Source organism: Rhagoletis zephyria, unplaced genomic scaffold (assembly GCF_001687245.7).
Source record: "Rhagoletis zephyria isolate East Lansing unplaced genomic scaffold, Rhagoletis_zephyria_1.1 Rzeph_scaffold_05912, whole genome shotgun sequence".
NCBI classification, from domain to species: Eukaryota; Metazoa; Arthropoda; class Insecta; order Diptera; family Tephritidae; genus Rhagoletis; species Rhagoletis zephyria.
Genome location: NW_016162995.1, coordinates 7,442 through 26,115, shown reverse-complemented (window position 1 = coordinate 26,115; position 18,674 = coordinate 7,442). Strand labels below are relative to the sequence as shown.

General features: G+C 37.7%; 1 protein-coding gene across 1 annotated transcript in view; it reads right to left on the bottom strand.

Annotated features, from left to right (window-relative positions):
* Positions 1–253: 253 nt before the first annotated feature.
* LOC108372605 (platelet binding protein GspB-like) overlaps positions 254–18,674 on the bottom strand; it is a gene marked incomplete at both ends in the record, with an annotated part of 20,803 nt that continues 2,382 nt past the window's right edge. The window contains one exon of the mRNA XM_017628334.1: positions 254–922. Coding sequence (XP_017483823.1) covers positions 254–922 — 669 coding nt within the window. The remainder of the gene's footprint in view (positions 923–18,674) is intronic.

Genomic DNA, 18,674 nt, shown 5'->3' with positions numbered 1-18,674 from the left:
CTAGACGATGCAGCATACTCGTCAACCCTTTGAGTCATTCAAACTTTCCACCAATTGCCGTTAACGCTTGGCCCAAACACTAATCGGGTGTTTTAGACTGTCGGGGTCGGTGTGTAGAAATGTGTATATGAACCGAAACTATTGATTAGACCCACAGAATTTTCTACAAATTTTCATATACATATATACATATAACTCATTCCCTCAAGATTTATAGAGAAAAAAAATTAAGTAAAGTCATAATTGAACTTACGTGTTTCTCTGGCCGCAACACCACCAATCCATTTGCCACACAGTGCTCCGCACGTTCCGCCGCACCACGCCCATAACGACTCTGTATGGCAGCTGTGGCTGCAGCGGACAACAACTGTGGTGAGGTCTTCGATGTTGGCGACGAACAGGCGCTCAGCGAAAGTGGACGTGTCGATGACATTAAGTTATCCAAATCGCGTAGAAATTTATTTGCCCAAATATTTACATCCTCCTGTGTAGCGTCGATGGCGGTAGAAGCATCTTCACTGTTATCTTTTGGCTGGCCACTCTCCACGCCGTTCATCTTGGGGCTGAGTGGTGGCGGCGGTAAAGCTTTAAGTTCTGTGGTGGTGCGGCTATGCAAATCGATGCCTTTTACTGGTGTAGATGCTGCTGCTGTTGCTGCTGCTGCTGCTGATATAAACGAAAGTTGGTCGGCATTGGCAACACTTGCAATTTCCGTCATGTTGCTGTGCGCTGGTGGTGACGCGTCAACTACATCGCACTGGGATAATCTGTTAGCGCTGCTTGTGCTGTTGTGGCAGTTATTAATAACTGCATCGTTATCATTGGCTGCATTTCGCACAGCTGTGGCGTTGGTATCGGCCTCTTGCAGTTGCAGTGCACGCTGCCGAGCACGACGCTCTTCGAACACCTCGTTGATTTCGTGCTGCAAATGAAAGAGTGAAGATGAGTATTTTTTTTTTTATTAAACATTTGTCATATGCAAATACTATATAATAAAGTAATAAATTCTGAAATTTAATTACGTTTTTTAACTTCTCTCAGAAATTTCACTGCTTATATGGTATAGAAGTAACTCAGGCAAAAATTTTATCTACAACTCTTTTAATTGAAATCCTGCTTCGCCTTGTGCCAGCTACTAGCCGATCCAATCTCAATTAGAATTCCCTTCAATTCCATTTCTCAGCGCTAATTTATTTGCCATTACAATCTAGCCATTTTTAAGCCTACATACATACATACATACATACCAGCTATTGTACAGACACTACCAAAAACAGCTAGCTTAACTCAGTTCAATTTACACACAGCCACCTAGGCTGAAGCTCACGCGCCACCTTTTCCCACACAAAGTCTAACACTCCAATATGGCCCACTGCCGGCCCCCAGCACAACAGTCAATTTATAATAATGTCAATGCAACAGAAATCGAGAGGAAATAAATTAGAACGTCGCGACTGAGATAGCAACAATAGCCAATGACGCCGCTGTGGCGTATAAATTGCTTGGCAGCAATTTGTAAGCGGGATTAGACCAAGACCAAAAAACCACACAAAACCAAGCAGGGAAAAAAAGAACGCCATAAGACGATCAAGGCGCAGGCGCAGCAACAAATGGGCACTGCAACTGCAGTCCAGCCGCCAACATCGGTGTTTTAGACGGCAGTAGCAGCGATGAGTTGTGGCTGTGGCGCATCGTTGTAGGTTCTCGGGCGTATTACTTAATTAAAAACGTGCCCACGGGTTCTGCCTCCGTGTCCAGCTTCTTAGCACTCTGGTGCAGTCTGCTGATCGCAAATACCATTTTTCACTCACACGAAGTGTAATAGAAATTCAAAGCTTGAGATCGTTGCTTACTTGCTTCTTCTTTTACCCCTTTTTTTTTACTTTTGGCGCTGCACAATTCCGATGCTACATTAACAGGCAATAAATTTTCGTAAGCCTCACAAAGCAGCGTTAAAAAGAAACGAAAACAAAAAGAAATAATCAAGAAAAGTAGCAGCCTCTTTGAATGAAAGTAGTTAACAACTAACAACTGGCAACTGGCACTTGGCCCAAACAGGCCATTCGATTTTGCCACTGTTCGGTGTGTAAGCGTGTGTGTGTCCAATGCGTTGACAACAATAGCTCGCATTTGGCTTTATCGGCGTTTGATGGACCTGGCGGCCTCACTCTTAGTTATCCTCATTCTCTTTGCGTTTTTTACCCCCCACCCCAACTAACCTTTTCTGCATTATTGTTCTGTTTAATTTAGCGCATCATTTGTCGTATGTCGGGACGTGACAAATTTATGGGGTGCATGCGATTGTGAAGTGAAGTTACTTACTTAAATAAAATGTTGTCGCTTTATTTGGTGGCATTGCACACTTTTGCGCTGTGTTATGTGCCGCCACAGCTTTTAGTGTCAATCGGTCGAAATGATTGCCACCAACTATGCGCGTAAAGGATGAAGCATTGAACCGGACGCACGCAAAGCGTGGGAAAGTGGATTTAGAAAAAATATTATAAATAACTTACAAGGTGTGTGTATTCCAGGGACCTAGATAAATTGAGGGATATGATTGCCAAAAAGATGCCACGTTGGCTGGTAGAAGTTTATATGACTTGATAGAGTCTGCTTCGGACTGGTGATGGGAATGGGCGTATGCAGTGCCGTCGAAAGAAAACTCGGGTCCCTATTTATAAATTGTATTAATTTAAAAGTGTATGGCCCAAATCGTCACATTTTTTTCTCAGGTTTCGCAACTTATGTTTATATCTCGGTCATACATATTCTGAGGTATTAGAGAATATAAGTACTCACACGAATCTCCTGCTCTCAAACATGAAAATTCTCTTCGATTGCCTTGTAGTACTTTGAAGTTAATAAAAAAGTATTCGACAAAATAATCAGTGATTAACTTTCTTAATGAAAATAAAGTCGGCATAATTTTTTAATGTAATGTCCAGAATATCAAAAAGTTTTTGACGCGGAATCCACCAGGCTAAAAAATGGAAAAATCTGGGTTTCTTCGAGCATTTTCTGCCTTCTTAACTATCCAAGTGTGCTCGGTGCAAAACTATTTGTAACGCAAGTCTTTTTTCATAATTAAATTTTCAGTTAAAATTATTTTTTATTTAGTCAAAGATAGGGCTCATTTGCAAGCAACATTGTAAGCTATTCAACGTGCTATTGACCCATAGTTAAAACTTATATTCTTTCCAACTCAAATAGGCTCAGAAAATAAAAATCACGTGGGAAAAAACGCCAGAATTCTATTATTTCAAAAAGGAACGAGGCCAAAAAGAGCAAAATAAGAGGCTTAAAGAAGAAAATTTTCTGATTAAATGTGGGTTTAGGCAAATATCTCTACTTACATATATACATACTTTAATACGAAGTACACACGACACTTTTCAATTTCTGTAGATAATTGCGAATTTTAAATACTAATAAAATTGTAAAATTCTTTCAAATAAAATATTATGTCACATTAATCAATTGGAATTATTTCAAGTATTTTTCTATTAATGCTGCTTATTGAATAAAACAAACTACAAGCCATTTAAAAACCAAGATCGTAGCATTATTTAAACAGATAAAGAAATAAAGAAACACCTTATTAAAAAAAAACTACATAAAGCAATGGTATGTAATTTTTACAAGAACTAAATTATTTAAAAAGTCATTGATTATACATATTTATACATACATACAAACAGTGTTGGACATATCATTTTGGACCTAATCCAGAATAATATTGTTTGACACTTTTGTTTATTTATAATTTTTTAAGATTTTTCAAATAAAATACAGTTAATTCCCTAACAAATACCATATAAACCTAAGATTAAGATTTTATAGAGCATTTAAAAAAAAAATCCAACTTTTTCTCATTTTTATTGCCCATTAAATTTTAGTGTAATAATATGCAAGTTTCAACTGGCTAAAAGTTACCATTGATTTTTTTGAGCCGAGCTGAGCACTAAGGAGCCGTCAAAATGCGTAACGAGCCTTTGGGCCAACTAGCCCCTTGAAGTAGTACCTTGAATGGTAGTACCATGGAGAGAGTGATTTGTGCAGAGGATTTAGCATGTAGATGCAGATGTGAGACTGCAAATAGTTCATGGCGGTGACAGTTTCCTTCTTCACAGGCACCATCCCAGAAAAAATAAAAAAGGTATGCAGTGTACGGAAAATTTGGTAACGCGGTTTGCTTCTATCGATTATTATGTCGATAGGCTCCGAAGATATCGATGGCAAAATCGATAACAATATCGATAAAAATTTCGATTACAAAATCGATAACAAAACCGACAAAATATTGATTATTATATCGATAAGTCTCGAGAATCCCGAAAATCTCTAAAATCCCAAAATAATTCACAGAATGAGTCTCCGTGTCTCAATCTATATCCTTTTCTCCATAATTATCTTTATTTTAATCTTTCTTCCTCTATCTTCATCTTTACTTTTATCGGTATCCTCATCCTCATCTTATCTTTGTTAAACTAATAAAGAGCAGAAATGACTTTGACATTGATTTTTCGTTGGCTGATCTTAAAGTACTTTTGTAGTTAATCTTTGCTGCGTCTTTGTAACATTTTTTTTTAGATAATACATAACTTCCGTGAAATATTTCTATAATAAATAAACCATCCTTGGGTCATATGTAAGTACCGATTCAGAATTACGCCACACACGCGCAGAATTACTCGCACGCAATCACACATACAACACAATAGCTAAAATACAAAAAAAAAACATATTTAATTTCACGCATACGTGAACAATGCAAACAATTGCCGACGCAGCAGCCTTAGCTGCGATGCTGGTGGCCATAGCGAACACCGCCTAGCGCCTCAGAATGCGTCCACCCCACCAGTCAGCACAAACGAAAGCCATTTTTATGCGTTCGCAACAGTGCCACAGTTCCCAAAGCGCTGTCAAGCCTGGGTGGGCTGCTGGCCAATTGGTTAATTGGTCAATTCCCTAATACACTGGCCAACGTCAACTGCATGAGCGCTGACTCCAAAGCTGGTCACTGCTGCTACTCCTATAAAAGTGGCTCGAAGATGGTCAGCAACTTTCAGTTTCTTGCAAAAAACGCTTAGAACCACCACGTCGTCGTTTACGCTGGTGGTCCGCCCAAAAAAATTGAAGTCACAAACGGCGATAGCGTAGACACAAATTGTGGTCGCCGCCAACAAGAACCTCATAGAGCCAACAAAAAAAAAGGAGACACTTTTCACCAACCACAAAGCAAGGACGGACGGACGGACGCGCGGACAGACGGACGGACGGTCGAACATTTGCGGCAGTGGAAACGCGCACACGTGCTAGCGGTTCAATTGTGTTTCGAGCGCGCGCACGCCCCAGTGTGTGTGTGTGTGTTTGTGTATAGGAGGAGCAAGAAGAGCAGACAAAGGCAACAAACAGCATGAGAATCACGCTTTCCGTGCTCCTCGCCACGCTCACAATTTATTGCAGCGCGTCAGTTTTATCTTTGCCACCATCGCTTATCGCCACAGCGGCATCCTTGGGACAGCAGCACGCTCGCCCAACACGAGACAGCCACGGCGATGCGCCTGTTGGTGATGCCGCGGCCACCGACCACTTGCTCTTACAACCGCTGCAAGTGCCGCGCTCGAAGAAGGAGGCAAGATTCCTGCCAGACGGTGATGATATCGCGCGTCTGCCGTCCAGCTTCGAGCTTAACAACAATGTTGGCAATAAAATGACGCACCCCATAGAGGTTAGTGGTAGCAAGTCAGCAGCAGCAGCGACCAAGGATGCCCGTGAACGTTATAGAGGCAGTGGCAGCGGCATTGGCAATCGAAAATTACCGGCTGGATATGATTTAAATGCGCTGCTGGCCAGTGCGGCTAGCCGGTTGGAATTGCAACGTGCTGCCGCACAACAAGCGCGTAAGCAACAGCGACCACATTCGGCATCATGGCGACAGCGCATGCAAGCGACCGATGTAGCGCCGCACATACGCGCCATGCAGATGAAGGAATTCTTTACGCCGCTCAAGTATTGGGCACGCCATTGCCAGCCGCCTGACCGTAGCTGTCCGCAGGAGTACTATCGAGCGCTACTCGCAGAAAGGTGGGCAAAAAAAAAAAATATGTATAAAGGAGTTGGCGAAGTGGCATTTTAATACTACTTTTGGTTAGTTCAGTGTAGGCTGTGGAGTGAGTTGAAAAAATGTGTTTCATTGTTAAACAGCCTGTGTGTATCGACCCAGTGCATGCGTTTAATTGGGCTAAAGTCGTTTGCAGGCAAGTGGAACGACCATTTGAGTTTACAAAAAAAGGAAAAGGAAACGTACAATAAATAATTTCTGCAAGCAAAAGCAAAATGAGGCGCTTCAAGGTTGCAGTGAAAGTGTTTTGTCGGTAAAAGAATTGCTCTTTTTCTTTCACATCTTGTTTACCGACTAACCCGTCCACATACGTATACGAATGTGTGCAAACGCTTATCCATCCCATGTTTTTTTTTTTACGTAGAATTGCACTTTTCTCGAGGCCTTTTTACACTTGTGTCTTGACCATCTGATTGCAGGTTGTAATTTGCACTGTTTTTATGCCGTCTAGCTGCCAGTGATGATGGTTTTACGTGTGCCCCGAAGAAAATCGAAAGTAATGGCCCTTTAATTGACACCTTTCTTAAGTGTCTGCACGTAGTGTATGAGCTAGTTCGCTTATATTGCGCTCATTTTGATAGAAGTACCCGTAATTGTATGGTTTGTGGAATTCAGGATTTTGCCGGCTATTTGTTTTTACAAAGTGATGGTAAAGAGAGTTTCAACCCGCTACATATCGTTTTCAACAAAAATCTGAAGAAGTCTGAATACTAATATTTAATCTCGAAAAATGTTTAGGCTATATTTATTAAGGCGACCAACGTGCCAACCACCCCCCAGGCTCGAAACACACCAAAGTTAGGGTGTAACATTTAGAAGTCCACCTAAAATGAATTTATAACACTGGGAACAAAACCAACCTTTTTTTAGTTAACAAGCTTTACAGACAAGGAATTTTAAGCAAACAAACAAAACCGACTTCAATACGCATATAAAAATTTAAGAGTACCATTAATTTCTTCATGATAAATTCAAATTAGTATGGGACCACCCCTAAGGTAATAACTTTCCTTTAGAAATCGGTTAACGTGGTACGAAGTTATGCGGTAACATACATAAAAAAAATAATAAAAGATGTTCTGATAAAAAAAAATTTAAGTAACAAAGAATTTTAAAAATATGCCTAAGTCAATTTATGAAATACAAACTTTGCAAAATATATAAAGAACAAAAAAAATATAAAAAATGAATTAAACGAATTTTTTTATTTTTTTTTGAATTTACAAACTTCAAGCTATTCTTAAGCAAAATCAAACCCCGACTTCAATTCTCATATAAAAATTTAAGAGTACCTACCATTTTTTCAATTATTGTTGCTTTTCCACAATAAGTTTTTCATTAAAAACGGCCTCGAGCTCAATAAAAATTGTTGAATATAATTGTTATAATGCCATAAAATAACAAAAACAAATAATTTAAGAGTACCGTTAATTTCTTAATGAACCAATGATCGGATATGAACCAAATTAGAATGGGATAAGGTACCACCTTTCCTTTAAAAAAATAATTATAGAAATCGGTTGACGTGGTCCAAAGATATGCGGTAACATACATAAAAAAAACAAGACACAAAGATTCCGACGAACTGATAACCTTTTCCTTTATTGAAGTCGGTTAAAAATATACACTTTAACCTCTGTAAACACTGTAAACGATCATCTGTCCGATGGTGTCATATGCATCCGCGGCATGGCATATTGGCAGTTTGGCACGTCTCTCTGACGTTGGATCAATGACAAATTGCTCAACTGGTTATGAAACCATTTTCATAATTTTGTTCAAATAACAGCAACCGCGACTGTTTCTGTACAAAAAAGTTGTATACAGCTAATCTTGGAGAGATACCAAGGTTGGAAAGAGGTAGACTTTCTGATTCCATGCCCAATGAGATGACTTTTTTTTTCAGATAGTTCCTAGTTCGTGAAGACTGGACAAACTGGCTTGGCTCTCTGCCCTTGGTCAGAGATGTGTATATTGGTATACCGAAGGATAGGTGCTTGTTTCTAAGGATTTCGAACCTGTGATCCATTGCTGTAGGACGTACTTGAACGACTAACTACGCTCCGAGTGTCTTGTGAAACTAGTTACTCGTTGTATGTGCATAAAAGAGTTAACAGTGCCGTCTCTTAGTCGGCGAATGCTGGTAGCCACGTGTTTAAGTGCCAACAGCGTTGCTTCTTGAGTGACGGTAATTAAAGTATTATCTGAATCTGTTAATGTACGCTAGCATTTCCGAGGCCCTTTTATTCACATTGTGTTCCCATCTGTATAAACTGTATATACTGCCTGAAAATTAATTTTTTGGGACTTCAGTGCCACTAGGGCAGATATATTTCGATTATTTTCCTCTTCTAAGTTATTCTCTGCCGAAAATTTGTATTGCATGGATCTCCGCTTGATATATTTTTTGAAATCGAACTAAATATGGCACCCCAGTTTTACCATTTTCAAGCTAAGATCTATCTGTGTACCAAACCTCACCATTCGGCTTGGTGCATGGGTGCCCTGCAGTTGAGTGTTTTATTAAGAGTTATTCGCAGACATTTTGCTCCACCGGAGTACTCTCTTTCTGGGCCGCCCAAAGTGAGTTTAGTCATAGATAGTCTTTTCCTTGAGTTTATGGTACAATAATAGTTTTCATATGATTAGTAGTTAGTCCCTTTATGTTTACACCATTTTTGTCTGATAACGTAGGGCTTGTTACATACGATTGGTGATGGTTTCGTTGTTATGCAGCTCATTTGCTTATAGCGTTTCAAATCCTTGGCTGTTCAGTAGGCAAATGGGTTCGACTATAACCATAATTGTGGTTGTTATACCTTAACGTCACAAAAACTTCTGGGAATGTAACCCAACAAGAGCAAAGCTCTATAAAATTTAGAGAGGACTTGGCTATATAGATAATTCTATGTTGTAGAAAGCATTGGTACACTTCATCCGGACCTGGTGATTGGTGAACCTTGTACTTTTTCAAAAGTTGTTGTTGAAGCATAAAATTCTGTCGGCAGTAACCTAATGTATAAGCCAGTAAATGAGTACTTAGCAAGAGTCTGTACGGTTCACCCGTATACTGTCTATAGTTCTCATCTGGTCACTAGAGTTCCGGTGATGTTGTTGTGATTTTATAAGCGTACTGTCCCCGGTAGGCTGTTGATTTCATCGCAGTGGTTTCGCCAGCTATGTAGCCCTTTTTGATCTCCTTAGCTCTTATTATGTTATTGGTAGTTATGAAATTTTTTTATATCGAAGGCTTATTTATATTCAATACCCTCTATCTGCACTTTTCACGAAAATGAGATTCTGATATAAAAATCCACCTAAGATTTAACACCAGTGATGATAGGTATGTCCCAGATGGGACAAAGCAGTTATTGTGAAAATTGCAGATAGAGGGCATAGAATATAAGCCCTCTATTTATTTGAATACATTTCGGNCCGGTGATGTTGTTGTGATTTTATAAGCGTACTGTCCCCGGTAGGCTGTTGATTTCATCGCAGTGGTTTCGTCAGCTATGTAGCCCTTTTTGATCTCCTTAGCTCTTATTATGTTATTGGTAGTTATGAAATTTTTTTATATCGAAGGCTTATTTATATTCAATACCCTCTATCTGCACTTTTCACGAAAATGAGATTCTGATATAAAAATCCACCTAAGATTTAACACCAGTGATGATAGGTATGTCCCAGATGGGACAAAGCAGTTATTGTGAAAATTGCAGATAGAGGGCATAGAATATAAGCCCTCTATTTATTTGAATACATTTCGGATACTACGAATTTTTGCAGCCTTCAGTAAGTGCATGCTATGTCTCGTAGATAATGAGATTTTAGCACACAATCTTTGTGCCTATACGGCATTGGGAAGCCGAAGATTAGTACACTTTAATGCGTCTGAGAATTCGGCTACGAAGTTTCCTTAAGGATGTAGTATGTACATACATTTAAGGGGAACCAAAATTTAATAGGCATTCAGGGTTAAAATTGTTTTTGTTGACACAAAATAATCTCTGCTAATATGCTCAAAGGTTTGTTGCTGTAAATGTGCAGTGCGACGATAAGCCCTCATTCCCCACTTTCTCATCCAACTACCATTGAATGAAAGTTAAGCCGGAAATGGCACATCGCTGCTCAAGAGCATTTCTTAGCGAGCAGTTCCATGCATGCAGCGAATTGAAATCATATTAAAATTTCACTTTTCATTCATAAAAATTATACTCCAAGTGATAGTGGCATTTAAATTGGCTGCGGAAGATTTTATATGGTCAGACATACACAGAACAGGTATATATTTATATAAGCATATAAATAAGTGTATAAGTATATGTATATGTAATGGCGTAATTTTATTTGCGCAACACTTGTACCAGATTTAGGACATATAGGCATACATATGTACATATGTATGTATGTATGTATGCATACATATGTATACGGCATGGTTTACTTGCATGTACTGACATATGTATTTGCAAGCACTTATACCTCTACATATATGTACAGACATTTGCAATTTACTTATCCGGTGAAGTCATTCGCCAATTTCCGATTATCGCCAATTCTTATCGCTAGCGATATTTTCGCAACATTTAATTTCATTGTGCGCAACACAGCGGTGAGTGTACCGCTGCTTGTAGCTGAGTGTTAAGTGTTGAGTTTTTATAAAAAATTGTATTTTTCGACTTCATATCACTTTTAGACGGCGCCAATTTTGTAGTCGTATATTTTTGCAATGCAATTATTTGCCGGATCACAAGCGGAACAACAACAGGCGGACAGCTTGTTTTTCATCGAATATCGCCCAGACGGCATACAAACAATAACAAAGCAATGCTTATCACCTGACCAATTATAGGTTTTGATTAATCAATGCGAACGGAAGGAGTGAAAATTTTGCAAGCAAAAAAGCAGCAAAATTGCATACACAAGAGTGTATACTACATATTTGTGTAGCCTGAAAGGGAGTGTGTGTGTGTACGCGCGTCTGCGCCAAAAGCAACAGCAGTGTAGTGCAGCGGTGGGCTTGAAAAATGGCATTGCTTGTGAAAGGAAAGTAAGAAAGTGCCAAGCTTACATTGTTGCAATGCTTTTTTCTTTCGCTTTTTTTTTTGCAGATGTATGAGCGCTATGTTGGTATATATTTTTTCTTGCATTTCGCTACTTTTCGTTTTTGTTTCAAAACGAGTCGCGCACTTAAGAATTGATTGCTGTTGAATTGACAACATTAATCAAGGCGAAATCATCCGTTTATGTGTTTAATAAATCGTTTTAAAATAATTTAAATTAATGTAGAAATTTTTGCTGTGCATACATGGCATTTTTTCTTCCTCCGCCCATCTAGTCTTATCCGATTTTTTTCTTCTCCTTTGAGCACTGCTTTTAACGCATTTTTCCAAGTACAATTATCGACCGGCGCACATTAATCATTTGTAATCGTTGATAATGAAGCTCAAGTCGCACAAAATCATTTATCATTAAAAATTTGGTGTTTTCAGTTGAGCGGCACAGCGAATAAATGTGCCACACATCGTCACTTCATTAATTGCTCATTAGTTTGACGAAGAAATTTTGCTGCTTATTTTAAGCGTTCAGGCCTAAAAGCGAAAGTGGTGAAGCATGAAAAGTGCTTGGCAAATAAAAAGAGCGCAATTACAATTTGAAAATAAAAATCATGAATTTTGCTAAGAGGTCTATATATAGGCTATATAGGCTTAATGAAATCACCAATCACCTAAATGTAGCCTATGCACTACTGCTTGTGCAAAAATATTTCCTTTCTGTTATTTATGAAATTTTTGCATGCACTTCTCAATTGCCACATAATAAAACTTTGTTAAGCTATAATGTGAATTCAAGATATTCTCGGCCTAGTGTGATGTATCCTCCGGAGTTTTCTTGCGGACTCTGCATGTCCTAAACTCCGGAGTCATTTACTCGAAGAGGTATTTTGCAAAACTTGTTTTCTTCCCGCCTTCATTATTTCATGCAATTGGCACTTCAGAGTGGACAATAGTTTATAGTCTAGGTAAGGTTAGATTCGAAATGCGACGCTACTACACTTCCACTAGGAAGCAAGCTTGTTCAGAGTAAATGCCCTATATGAGTGCCAGCAGGAGGCACATCCTTCTAACTGACGTAATTCTAAACTTCTGCAGAGCAAACTTTTTGGTATTTGGCATCGCTGTAGCATTGGTACAATAGCACAGTATCCGGTGATGACGCTGGTCAGGAGTTCTTTACTTAATTCCCTATTAAAGCAAGAATGATAGAATACAAGATTGCGCCGATCAGAGAGGATTTTTGAGAATAACTTTTGTGTGACGTCACACTGGTGCAATTGCGAGAGAGAAATGCCAAAACGTGAGCAAGAATGGAAGAAGAAGTCTTCCATAATAAGCTGAAATCAAATTTGAAAAAATCTGCCTATTTTAGAAATACTACAGGCGCTGCAAAGTAGTATTTGGTTGTTAAAGATATTCCTAAATCATCAAAGACTTCTTAAAAACCTTTCGTTTGAAATCCGTATTGTAATATTTAGCATATCAATATAATTGAAAGACATGTTTAAAATGTATTGCAACCCGCCTCAAAAATATTTTGGACACTAAAATGCTCTTAAACCTCTTTAGTTTGATACATGTTTTGTAATATTTCATTTATTTTATCAATTTAATTGTATTAAAATTTTCTAACAGATGGTAACCCTCCTCAAAAATATTTTCAACAGTAAATTTTCCTAAATTTCTTTAGTTTGATGCCCATATTGTGATACTTAATTTATCTTGACAATTAAGTTGCATACAAATTTTCAAACAGGTGGCAACCCCCCTCATATATATATTCTGCTGTAAGCCTTCTTAAGCCTCTTTGTTATGATGCCCACATTGCAAAACTTTCTTCATTTCATCAATTTACTTGAACTCACATAGTATGCAAACACGTGGCAACTCTCTTATATTTTGTCTTTTTAAAGTATTCGGGTATTAAGCGAACAAATAAAAAAAATATTCAAATCGGTAAAGTCGTTTTCTTGTTTTAGCGAGGCTAACGGACTGCAATTAATTTTTAGATTTAAGCTGATATAATACTAATTTTAAATACATACTAGGTCGCATTTGCATAGCGTCTAATAATCAAGCTTCTTTTAAAATTCAAGCCAAAGGCAAGGGCCCTGTGATGATGTGAAAATTCATTAATTATCACGCTAACTGCGAGGTTGCTTCCATTTGCATATTTACTTTTCGCATGANATTTGCATAGCGTCTAATAATCAAGCTTCTTTTAAAATTCAAGCCAAAGGGCCCTGTGATGTGAAAATTCATTAATTATCACGCTAACTGCGAGGTTGCTTCCATTTGCATATTTACTTTTCGCATGGTAGCAATGAATGCGCTAACTAGCTGATCCGGACAATATGTACACAAGATATCGTATGCCTAACAAAACAAAAATATAGCCAAACTATTTTCCTAAGCAAAAAAAGGTAATTTTAAAATCAACGTGTATAAGATACATACCTGCGTCTAAAATCTTGTATATTATTTTGATTTTGACAATTTGCATTTGTTTTTATAATGATTCCCATAATTATAAACACATCAAGCAAATTATACAAGTGAGCAAGTAACATAGAATTATTTTTTAAAAAATTGCAAAATTATGCTAAAATTAGCATTAACCTTCCAGCAAGTAGTACTTACGTTGTCAAGTCTGTTTAATGATTGATGGCGCCAATAAATTTAAGCGATAAGTTATTTGATTACCTTTAGTCAGTATATGATAGAGTGTTTATTTATTGACGTTTTTGCTAGTACTCACTTCAGCTGATAGTCTCAATTAAAAAAAAAAAACAAAATCCAAAAAACTAATACTNTAGTACTTACGTTGTCAAGTCTGTTTAATGATTGATGGCGCCAATAAATTTAAGCGATAAGCTATTTGATTACCTTTAGTCAGTATATGATTGAGTGTTTATTTATTGACGTTTTTGCTAGTACTCACTTCAGCTGATAGCCTCAATTAAAAAAAAAAAAACAAAATCCAAAAAACTAATACTTATTTAGCGAGATAATTTTTTTTTTAATTATGACATTTGCAAATTACAACTCAATTAACTGGTATACTGATATACAAAAAAGGGCTTTCGATGATACGTATGTGTAAGAATTATGTTAAACATATCACTATAACCTGAAAAGGGTTGCTCTAAAATATTGCCTCGATTTATACCAGTCCTCTATTTAATGAAATTTGACTGTAGTACCCAAATTATGCCTGATCTCTAAAATTAATAAAAATTATTTAAATACTAGCATAACAGCATTAAAGTACCTAACTATCTTGTTTGAATATTGGTGCCCTTCACAAATTTCTTTTGCATTTCTTCTACATATTAAACAAGTCCGGTGTATACATACTTATTTCCCCGATAAGTTTGTAGTAATTTGATTGCACACACTCTTCGGGCTACCAAAGACACACCTCAAACGCTCCCACAGAACAGACTTAACAGTCTCCTTTAGGCCGTTAAAGCAAAACCCTAAGAACCGAAAATTACTAAAATAACTAACTAAAGAGTTAACCCACACATTCAGACAGGTACAGGCTGTCTGTAATCATACAAATGTACATTAGGTGCATCACTGTCAAAAAAAAAAGAAAAAAATAATAATCGGTGCATTTTTTCAATAGGTGCTAAAGANAGGCTTTCGATGATACGTATGTGTAAGAATTATGTTAAACATATCACTATCACCTGAAAAGGGTTGCCCTAAAATGCATTAAAGTACCTAACTATCTAACTAACAGTAAACAAGTCCGATGTATACATACTTATTTCCCCGATAAGTTTGTAGTAATTTGATTGCACACACTCTTCGGGCTACCAAAGACACACCTCAGATGCTCCCACAGAACAGACTTAACAGTCTCCTTTAGGCCGTTAAAGCAAAACCCTAAGAACCGAAAATGACTAAAATAACTAACTAAAGATTTAATCCACACATTCAGACAGGTACAGTATTACAGCTGTCTGTAATCATACAAATGTACATTAGGTGCATCACTGTCAAAAGAAAAAGAAAAAAATAAGAAAATATTGTATTTAAAGGCTTTCTTCAAAATTTCTGCAACAATATAAAGATTTACGTGAAATGACGAATTTTAAAATTTCCCAAAAAATCGAGTGTTTTATAAGTAGACGAAATTAATTCTAAAAAAAATATTTCTTCGAGCTTAAGCTTAAAAGGTCCACATAAAAATGTATAAAAATATTTTCAAATAAAAAAGAAGTAATTTTTTGGCAAAGGTCTTATAGCCTTATTCATGAAGAATAAGTTAGATTTATAGAGCTCTATAAAGTGATATTTTCATACAAATTTTCGATTTATAAAGCAATTGAAGAAGTCTTCTTTATTTTTTATGAATTTGGGTGTTAAAATGTAATAAATTGTATAACTCCGGTGGAAAAACAGAATTTTTTTGGTGGGGCACCCTAATGTACTTAAGTGATAAATGCAGCGTCGTCTGCCCACACATTGCTTAAAAGCAAAGAGTTAAATAGCTGCCAATATATTGAACGAATATTTATTTTTTCAAAACAGCGAAAACAAACAGATGAACTTTTAGGCATTTACCAAAGCAAGCAAGCGGACGCATACAATAATATGTACGAGTCATACGCACCTATAAGTCAGGGTGTAATTGAAACTGCTGCCCACGCGACTGTTCGCATATTCGCATACAGCACGCTACGGCAACGGCATCATCAATTGTGGACGTGCAACATGCGCGACGCGCGATCCTTTAAGTGCAGCGCAAGTGCCACGGCTTAAGTATACACACTTATATCAGATATGCATGTAAGTATATATGGAAGCAGCAGCAGCAATGAAAAATGAGGCAGTAAGGCAAGCGTTAAGAGCAGAACTAAAAAGAGGGGCGCGCAATGTGGTGCGCCATTTGTCGGCAAATGGGCGCAATAGGTTATTGGGTATGGCAATATGTGGCGCAACATGTTGCAGCAACTTAACGTTTCATGTCGATTACATTTTTATGAATTTTGTAGAAAAAAACAAAAAAAAAAATTAACTAAAGATGGTAAGGTAAAATTGCAGAGGCGGCTAAAAATCATTGGCAGCAGCAATCGTTTGCTTTTTGTTGTTGTAAATTTTACAACCGCGCGCGCCCGGCATTCTTGCATATTTCATGAACAGCACTTTTTTATTTGGTAATTTTCTTACTTTTCTCTTTTCGTTCCATCGTTGTCGGTGCTTCTATGCTGCTTACCTACCGACTTGCAACACCCGCACTGCACTGCATACGGCACATTGCGCTTGGGCATGCGCGCGTCCACAATACACAATAGAAGCCGAGCGGCAGCCGGGGCGGCTAAGCAAATGGATGACTTTACCGCGAGTGCTGGTGATCATGCCACCAAGGCTGCTGCTGCTGATGATGATGATGATGTCAATATGAGCGCAGATGCATTTGCCTTTGGCGGTGTCGGCGGCGGCCATAGCGGCGGTGGCGGCAATCCTCTTGCCAACGTTAATGATGACGCCATGATAGATAATGTCTACAACGATGCTGATGCGGTTGCTGACTTGGCGAGCACTGATGGTGGCGACGACGACAACAACGACGATGTCGATGACAATGAAGACAACAATGCCGACAATGACATTTTAATGCTGCTCAGTGGCGAACAAGATGTCATGAGATTCCTGAGTTGGGCCATGCAGCAGCTCTATCCATATCAGCATTTTGCCAATGTGAGCGACAACAGCGGCGGCGGCGGCGGTGGTGGTGCGGAATATTACCACCCAAGCATGTACAACTGGAAGAAATTGAATTTATCCGGACACGTTGAGCCGCCATTGGTCGCAGACGAGCCGCATTATGTTATTGTACGGCGGGAGCCGCTAGAAGAGGATCTGCAATCGGGTGAGTACTAGTAATAATAGCAACCACAACCACAAATTTGTTGCATAAAGTAAAAGAAGCGATGAGGTAGAGTAGCTGGGCGATTGGTAGCCAACGCAAAAAGTGGAGTTTGTTACGGTATAGGGCGCGCATGCGCGCTTACTACATACGAATACATTGATTATAGATGCAACTCATGCAACATTTTTAAATATGTTCGCATGTATGCACTCGCTATATGACTACTGTGCCAGCGCGCCCGCGCGCTCACATTAGCGCTCAATTTATGCACGCCATGTACGGTGTTTTTGTAATTGCATATTTTGATTTCTGATATTTTAAAATTGTCTTGTTTTTTTTATTTTTTTTTTTGTATTTTTGCGCCTTTTACTTTATTTTCCCTCTCATTTCATATACATACAATGCATTTATTTAGTTGGCTGCGCATTTTTTATGCGATTATCGAACACTGGATCTGATCTGGGTGCGCGCGCGCGCCGCTGTGTTGGTTGGCCCAGCTGAATTTCACAATTTTTCGCGTTCATGTGGCGCTGCTCCCTNACACACACACACTTGTATAATTATTTATATCGCATCGTCATGCTTTTGGGTTAATTTAAAATGCATGTTGCGTATTACAGTTATTAAATACAATATGTTGTGGCACAAAAAAGGCAAAAATAATTAAAAGAAATGTCGCAAAGTTGTCTTTGCGCTTATTTGGTAATTCATTTTTGTTTCAACTTTAGTGACTGTGAGAATTTGTAGCAGAAGTAAAGTTTTTAAATCAACTAGGAAAAAAAATAATAATAATTATGCAAACAGCTGATGTTAATATTTCAACGCGCGGATTTGAGAGATGTGACAAGTATTTCAAAATTAAATGTGGGAATAATTTGCTGAGAAAAATAATGCAGCAGGTTTTTGGACATAAATGAATAAAAAAAAGTATACATATGTACATATAAAAGCATCTGCAATAGCAAACGTTGTGAATAAAAATAATACACTCAGAAAAAAGTCAGCATAAAAACATTTCTCTCAACACATGATTTGTTAGCTTTAACTAAATAATGTAACTATAACCAAATTATGAGTTAAGAGAAATATATATAAGCTGAATTTTTTCAGGGTGTAGACACAATAAGTACCAGTGAGAAAATTTTATTATTTATTCGATGCTTTTTGTTGTACCACTATGCCGCACAATACTTTGACTACATATAAGGCGGTATATAGGTAGAAACAAATTACGGTGTCAGTGGATAGAAAAATTTCCCTATCTTAGAGAGGAAAGTAAAAGTCGTAAATGAAAATTTTCACAAAATTCAACACCATTCATGCTCCCTTTTGCCCAACGAATAGTAAATTTAAAAAACGTAATAAGAAAACGTTTTTTTCTTTAAGTCTAATTGATGATTTAAATGTCATGAATTCTTTACGTGAAGGTAGATATTTATAATTTATTTGGTATTTTTTCCCCCTGTTTTTGTCATAATATAGACTTTAATATGTATGTTAAGATTATTAGTGAAAACAATTTGAGTACCAGTTCGTCAGTGTTTGGAATTAGACGCGTGCTTTAGAGAATTTCATGTAGCTTGCGAATATATAATTCAACCTTTTCGCA